Here is an 8,587-nt window from a genome sequence, read left to right as displayed (position 1 = left end):
CAATTAGGAATCTAGAGCTTCTGTATTTTTTTTTATCAACTTCTCTTTAGTTTTTCAAAGGAATCAAGTTTTGTGTTCCAGTATGTCAAAGTATAATGAATAAAACTTACTTAGTTGACAAACATTAAGAAAAGTTAAATGTAATAGACACATTTAAATGGTTTACAAATTAGGGGCAGTCCATTGTTTTTTTTCTTGAGATGGAGTCTTCCTCTGTCGCCTAGGCTGCAGTGCAGTGGCGTGATCTCGTCTCACTGCAACCTCCACCTCCCTGGTTCAAGCAATTCTCCTGCCTCAGCTTCCTGAATAGCTGGGATTACAGGCGCACACCACAATCCTGGCTAATTTTTCTGTATTTTTTAGTAGAGGCAGGTTTCACCATGTTGGCCAGGCTGGTCTTGAACTCCTGACCTCAAGTGATCCACCCACCTCTACCTCCCAAAGTGCTGGGATTACAGGCATGAGCCATTGCACCCAGTGGGGGCAGTCCCTTTCCACAGGTGTTGAGCTCCAGCACAGAACACACTTGTTCTATTCCGTGAAATATGGCTCAGCTGTATTTCCAACGGATTCATCTTTCTTGCCGATGCTACCTTTTTAGAGGATTATACAGGGAGTACTCAAGGTAAGCTAAAGTAAAACTATGGAAAAACAGCTCATTAATACATTCTGAGTGTTCACAGAACTGTAGGCAGTGACACATTTTGTCATTAATTCTTGACAATCACATACACCGTAAACCTACAGGAATTCCAAGAACTAGAGGTCTGAGGACTCTGAATCTTCTGCAAGTTACATATGATTTAAGAGAAAAAGAATCAACCCTGTATACCTTAGAAATGAGGTTACAGTACTGACTTCAAGAATATAAGGCTCCTACTGAGTCTAAAAAGACTTCGTTTCAGTTCTTTTGGAATGCAACCCTGCAGTTTAAGAATAATGGGAGCACAACTTCCACAGGTAACTTCTACATTTATTTTATACCAAAAAAGTTATGTGCAACAAATAAACATTCTTACATATTTACATTTGGTTTTATTTACCAGTTAGCAAAACAGTGCCTTAAATCTCTGATAAAGAGTATTTCTATGTAGATTAAAGGGGAAACCTGCCCAGTGAACTCCATTTTAAATGACTGTTTACTCTGGAGCTTAAAGCACTAGTAAGAAATATTTCTGATGGAACATACTACACAGATCATATACCTAATACTTAGGCTATGCTTAATACAGTTTTATAACAAAATATTTCACCTTTTCTGGGCAAATTTGTAGTAAAAAATGTTTAACCAAGTAGCCGGGGCTCCCACCCTTGCCCTTTTTGTTTGATGGAAGGGTAGTTCTCACAATTAGAAACCATAAGTGCTGCCTGAGGTGTCTGAAATGTTTCACCCATGCCTGTGTGTTAGAGAAAAAGACATGAGGACAGAAATTGCATATTAGGTCATTAGGTCTTTTTCCCCAAATAGGTTACCAGAAATCACAGTGGGTCTCCTTGTTGGCATCTAATAATGATCTTCCAAGACAAGATCTCCTGTCACTCTTGGTACCAATCTAAGTTATGAAGTAATTGCTGAAGATAACTCTGTACTTTTGCAAATAGTCTTTTCCAAAACTAAATGAAAAACAAAAGTCAACAAATAGTTTTTATTTTTATTTTTTTATTTGAGACAGAGTTTCACTCATTGCCCAGGCTGGAGTGCAATGGCGCAACTGTGGCTCACTGCAACCTCCACCTACTGGGTTCAAGCAATTCTCCTGCCTCAGCCTCTGGAGGAGCTGGCATTACAGGTGCCCGCCACCATGCCCAGCTAATTTTTGTATTTTTAGTAAAGACAGGGTTCCACTATGTCGGTCAGGCTGATCTCGAACTTCTGACCTCAGGTGATCCAACCGCCTCGGCCTCCCAAAGTGCTGGGATTACAGGTGTGAGCCACCATGCCCAGCCAGCAAACAGTTTTAATTTCACTGTAGTCTTGGTCCTCTTTGAATGCAGTCTCTCTTTTTTTTTTTTTTTTTGGGACAGTCTTGCTCTGTTGGCCAGGCTGGAGTGCAGCGGCACGATCTTGACTCACTGCAACCTCTGTCTCCCGGGCTCCAGCAATTCTCCTCCCTCAGCCTCCCGAGTAGCTGGGATTACAGGGGTGTGCCACTGCGCCTGGCTAATTTTTGTATTTTTAGTAGAGATGGGGTTTCACTATGCTGGCCAGGCTGGTCTTGAACTCCTGACCTTAGGTAATCCACCCGCCTCGGCCTCCCAAAGTGCTGGGATTATAGGCATGAGCCACCGTGCCCGGCCGAATGTAGTTTCTTTGAATGAAAATAGTCAATGCTTTGAACATCATTTGAAAGTAATGAATTTAAGGAGAGGACACATGTATGAAGGAACAGTGATTCTGGGCACACAGCTAGTTAAACCTGAGTTATTTCACCGGAAATTTACCTTTAGTGAGAGCAACTAGCTGTAATGCAAAACAAATGAAATTCTCCAAATCACCTAGATTCCCTAGAATTTATCATCTAACCCCAATTCCTGTTATTTCTTCAAATGATATTTGTGAACATCAAGTCAATAAATGGCTTCATTTGGAACAAATCACTTAAAAAAGATGAAGCATGGAATTACTGCTAAAAACAAATGTTTCCCCTCGTCTGTCCTTTAACACTGGTGGCTAGTAATGCTGCAGTGTTCAAATATTCAGTCTAAAACAGGCAAAACAATCTTCTAATTTTGTAACACTGGTGATTCCCCTCCTCTTCTGGGCAGAATCGGAGGTATAGAAAGGAATCTGAATTCTCCAGGGCAAAAAACACCCAATTAACACCCACCAGGATTCTGTTACTGAGACACTGGCATTACAATGCTGTTATGACAGGCAGTACGTGTTCCTCTCTCAGTGAGAAAAAGGGTATTAATTCGACTGGGCCATAGGAATGTGGCAAAAGTTTTTATACAACTGAAACAGTGGTTTCCCCGAGGCTTAGAAAAGCAAAGGAAAAACTGGAAGGGTCTGGCTGACCATTTTCCCATGTTTTCTCAGGTAAGAGTTGAAGACATTTGCAAGAATGCAACATCAAGACAAGCTTTAACTACACTCTGTTGATTGATACAAAATAGGATGAAAAACCATTGGATATTGGGACACGAGGAACTTGTTTAGCACAACCGATGTTATGTATACCACAGTTTTAACCATTAGGCCATTTCCACTGTAGCTTAGAAAAAAGAACCAGAGGACTGCCTTGGTAGAGCTGGATGCGCTGCTACAAGATGGCCTCACTGTACAGCCCTCAAACGTGAGGACTTCTTTCTCCATAGACACCAGATGGCCAATCAGTACTTTCTAGAGTTCTTTAACTACTTCAGAATGCAAGAACAGTACATACATACTCCAACAGCCATTGAAAGATTCACATTCATGGGAAAACACAAGTCTTGATGAAATCTTGACTTAAGCTCTCTTTTAAGAAACTGGTTGAAACTGGTGAAAAGTTCATTACGATTTGGACTTGATACCTGCCTCGGGCCAGAAGACCTACGTTGCATCAATTCTGAGTCAGTTGGAAGCTACGGAATTGTTGCTGTGACTCTACACATTTGAGTTTACAGAGCAGAGCCCGTCCCCTCCCTTCAAAGAGAAGGCAAATAAAGCACTCAAGAGATACTGGTCTCATTGACTATTTTCAACATAAAATGATTAATCAGGTTGGAAGCAAAAACATTACTGCTGCTTCTCAACCAGAGGATTAAGTGATCACACAGGACCCTTCTGTAGAGTGCAGGTTTTCTACCTGACGGTGAAGAAAGGAGGGAAGGACACTTCTTCTGCCCAAGGTCAACACACAAAATATTTGGTTTGAGATTTAAGACAGAAGGCACTTTTAACATTCTGATATCAGATGTTAACCATACAAACATCCTGTCACAATTTCATTTGGGTGTACTCAAATCCCCTTACAAAAGTCTTCTTACTGCATGTGTGTCATTATGAGAGCAGTGGCGACATGAGCAGATTTAGCCTTGAGATGTGTCTACCTGTTGCTATTCTCCCGATGAAGCAAACTGGGCAGCATGTCAGCCCTGAAGGTTACAAATCCAGTATTTGACTGCAAAACAATTAAATTAGACATCTGAGTGGTTAGTGCAGAAAGAAACAATTAGCAAGAACACTGGCTCCCACTCCGGAGCGATGGGGCTTGGACTGGTCTTTTCCATCATAATACTCTTTGCTTGACTGGCACCAACGTTAAGGAAAAATATCTGCATGAAAATTCAACTAGTGGAAGAAACTTTACCTAAAAATGCCATGTTTATATTTCCAGCTTTTCTCCAAAGAAAAATACCCATTTTCCCATCCTTAGTGTCTGAAGGCCTTGGACTTGAAGGTCTGGCCACATGACTCATTCTGTAAGGTTAACAACTGGCCCAGTTTTATGACTGAACACAAACTGGACTTGAACGTTCCAATTCAATTTTTTCCTTTCAGAAGAGGGAGATGAAAGGGAACCGACCACCCTATTATTATTTTTTTCGCCCTATTATTTACTGCAACCACGGCTGCCAGTACTTTTCACAAGATGCTGTGTATAGGCTATTTTCACTATCTCCTCAGTCAACGCTGAGCTGACAGTTCTTCAGTGCTACACTCCAACTAAACTGTACAGTAAGTTCTGCAGAAATGGATCTAATATTTCTACCTTTATTTACAAATATCACAAATGGATTCTAGTTGAATCTACATGTTTAAATCCATCGGCTAAAAACATATTACATATTGTAAACATGGCAATATTTAATACAGTATCTATTCTAGAATATTTTCATGTCATGATCACATTTGTTATACCTGAAATTGAATTTATACACATTAAAGAATTACTAGCAATGGTTGCTCACTTTACAATTGAGGGCAGGGGGCTAGGGCTACATTTTATCATTTCAGAAACACTTCAAAGTAAAGTTAAAGCTTGTCTTTGATTGGCTCGGCGTATCCTTTTTGTATCCATATTTAAAATGAAGACTGACACAGAAAATAGCGAGGGCCCCTTCTAATTTACCGGATTTTTAAAAATCAGTTTGAGATTCTTAGGGAAAGTGTCTGTTGTGAATAATAATAATAATAATAATAATAATAAAAACCTGCTGCAAAATAAACTGAATGGAAAGGGGCTTGAGACTGTTAGGGTGGAGTCTGTCGGGCGTCAGTCCTGCTTGGGTTGCAGCTGCCGCTTCCAGGCCTCGTTCAAGTAAACTAGTCGTTTGTAGTTGATAATGAGAAGAAGGAAGTTCAGCACGTACGTGACGATGCAGATGATGCAGAACTCCTTCAGCACAAAGTACAGAATGTAGGCCAGGTACAGGGACCCCACGACCGACATGATGGAGGACGTCATGAGGATCAAAGCCGCCACAGCGCTTGCTGTCATGCCTGTAAGAGAAGAGACGCAGGCTCAGTCAGGCCTTGGTGCTGGAGAGAGGCTTTCTGAGTGACAAGGAATAACACTGTGTGACTTGCTGCAGTGTTTGAACACTGATCTTCCTGCCAACTCTGAAAATTGAGAACAGAAATACTGCTCTGTTTTGTTAAAATTATACAGGTTGACTCTGCAGTTGATAATGCCAGGTTTTGGGGTTTTTGAGATGGAGTCTCACTCTACCGCCCAGGCTGGAGTGCAGTGGCACAATCTCAACTCATGCAACCTCTACCTCCTGAGTTTAAACAATTCTCCTGCCTCAGCCTCCCAAGTAGCCAGGATTACAGGCACGTGCCACCACGCCTGGCTGATTTTTTGTTGGCCAGGCTGGTCTCCAACTCCTAACCTCAGGTGATCCTCCTGCCTCAGCCTCCCAAAGTGCCGGGATTACAGGCATAGGCCACCATGCCCAGCCAAATGCCAGTTTTATAGCTGTGATGTTTTTGATTTCTCAATCTTTCAGGTGAAACATTACTAATTTCACAAACTAGCCTAGTTGAAAATATGCACACAAAGAAAACATGCAATCTCACAATCACATTAAGCAATGAAGCTGACTTGTAACATCAACAGCCCCAAGACACCAAATGAATAACGGGACATGAGGACCACAACCTTTTTCTTCCGAGCTGCACACATTTGGTGAGAACCTTCTCTGGACTTTCACTACATCCTGCCCATCTGTGGAAAGTAAAATTTGCTTTTCCATGTTTAGATCAAATTGATTAAAAATCCACAATGAGAGGTGACTACACCAACAAGCTGCTGAAGAGAGAAAAAGAAACTCTTGATAAACATTTCAGGAAGGGCTCACCCTGGTGGATAAGGGAAACCACATTTTGCCCGTTGGCTGCATGTGGGTCAAACCTGATCAAGAAAAATGGTGGACATGTGTGCTAAATCCAGGCTCTCAATACAAAAAGGCACCTGAAGCCACGCACAGTGGCTCATGCCTGTAATGCTAGGACTTTGGGAGGCTAAGGCAGGCAGATCATTTGAGGTCAGGAGTTTGAGACCAGCCTGGCCAACATGGTGAAACCCCCCTCTCTACTAAAAAGTACAAGAGAAAAACAAAATTAGCTGGGCATGGTATTGCACACTTGCAACCCCAGCTACAAGGGAGGCTGAGGCACGAGAATTACTTGAACCCAGGAGGCGGAGGTTGCAGTGAGATGAGATTGCACCAGTGGACTCCAGCCTGGGCGACAGAGTCTTAACTCTGTCTCAAAAAAAAAAAAAAAAGGAAAAAAAAAGGCACCTGAATTCTGGACTCTATCTTCACATGTATTGTTTTTAATTTCTTATAGGCAACAGTATAGAGAATATGTGCATTTATTTTCAAGGACAGAGAAGGCAGAGCATGTTAAACTACCCTCCTACCCAATGACTCATGGATAAGGAAAACAGAAACAGGAACAAAATAACAGGTGGGAGCAGGTATAAAGAAGTCAGTTAAAGAGCTGAAATCCTGGGCCCTGTTGGCAAAAAAAAAATGCAACAAGAAGACGCCTGTGGGCCGGCTGCAGCACAGCCACGGGCCTAGATGCTTTCATAGGGCACTTCAAGACTAAGGTGCTGCTGAATTACTTGTTGCAGGGACTAGCAAATCTGGCCAGCTACCTGCTTTTGTAAATAAAGTTTTATTGGCACCCAGCCATGCTCATTCATTTATGTAATGTCATTCATTATGTAATGTCTGTGACTGCTTTCATACTAGAAGAGTTGAGTGGCTGCGGCAACTGGCAAAGCCTATTTTCTGCCAGGCCCTTTACTGAAAAAGTTTGCTGACTTCACCTATGCTAAACAACTAACATTTCGAAATTAATGTGGTCACAATTTTACCTAAGAAAGATAACTTCAGAATGATACGGGCAACTTATTTCTTCCTCTATGCCTTTCTTTTCTCAACTGTAAAACTGGGATAACAATCATGCCTACTTCTTAAGACTGCTGGGCAATTAAATGAGCTGAGATAATGCAGGATTAAAGCACTTAGAATAGTGTATAAATACCAGATATCCATTAAATGCTACTGTAATGCAGCTAGGTACGTTTGGCTCAGGGTCAAATTCCCAATGGAATTTAAAATGTGCTGTAACTCTAAATAAATGATGGTACAATTATGCAATGGATTATTCTGCAGCTGTAGAAAAGAATGAAGACATTTAATATACTGATATGGAAAAATCACCATGATATATTCATCAGGCAAAAAAAAGAAAATGCAAGCTGTAGAACAGTGGGTATAGCATCTGCCTTTTACATTTTAAAAAGGAGGAAAATTAAGATTGTGTATTTGTACTTTCTCGTATATGCATAAAGAGACAATAACAAGCTATCAGTCGGGGCTGAGGAGCACTGGAAACCAGGCATAAAGGGAAGGGGTGGGATAGATTTTTCTTTGTGTAACATTTAATATATGTGTGTGTATATATATATATATATATATATATATATATATTTTTTTTTTTTTTTTTTTTTTTTTTTTTTCCTGAAGGAGTCTCGCTCTGTCACCCAGGCTGGAGTGCAATGGTGCGACGTTAGCTCACTGCAACCCCTGTCTCCCAGGTTCAAACAATTCTCCTGCCTCAGCCTCCCAAGTAGCTGGGATTACAGGTGTGCGGCACCACACCTGGCTAATTTTTGTATTTTTAGTAGAGACGGGGTTTCACCATGTTGGCCAGGCTGGTCTTGAACTCCTGACCTCGTGATCCACCCATCTTGGCCTCCCAAAATGCTGGAATTACTGGCATGAGCCACTGTGCCCGGTCCTTTTTAAAAACTTTTGAACCACGTGAATGGATTACCTATGAAAAAATTAAATTAAAAATGCTGTATCTCAAACAGGTTAGAAGGGAGTACAGATGCTGTGCTCTGGAAACTGCTACGTTAGTTCAAATGTGCCTCCCATGAAGACACCAACATTAAAAGGCACGTGAAGCATCTAAATGCGGGTCAAAAAATGCGAATGAAAAAACACATATGATAAATATGATTTAAAATATGTTATACCATGGCATTAAATTAATGGTAAAACAAAAATTTGGCTGTCACACCTCTATCTTCAAGAGTTAATCTAGTCAAAGGCTGTTCTTAGGTTCTTTGCCTTTAAG

The 8,587-nt window shown here is 41.1% G+C and overlaps 1 protein-coding gene across 2 annotated transcripts in view; it reads right to left on the bottom strand.

The window, feature by feature from the left end:
• Window positions 1-952: 952 nt before the first annotated feature.
• VKORC1L1 (vitamin K epoxide reductase complex subunit 1 like 1) overlaps window positions 953-8,587 on the bottom strand; it is a 79,944-nt gene continuing 72,309 nt past the window's right edge. For both annotated transcript variants that reach the window (XM_527770.9, XM_009453183.5), the window contains one exon: window positions 953-5,428. In XM_527770.9, coding sequence (XP_527770.6) covers window positions 5,202-5,428 — 227 coding nt within the window. In that variant the 3' untranslated portion in view covers window positions 953-5,201. The remainder of the gene's footprint in view (window positions 5,429-8,587) is intronic.

The sequence above is a fragment of the Pan troglodytes genome, chromosome 6 (genome assembly GCF_028858775.2).
Source record: "Pan troglodytes isolate AG18354 chromosome 6, NHGRI_mPanTro3-v2.0_pri, whole genome shotgun sequence".
Classification (NCBI taxonomy): Eukaryota; Metazoa; Chordata; class Mammalia; order Primates; family Hominidae; genus Pan; species Pan troglodytes.
This window is presented reverse-complemented; position numbering and strand designations above follow the sequence as displayed.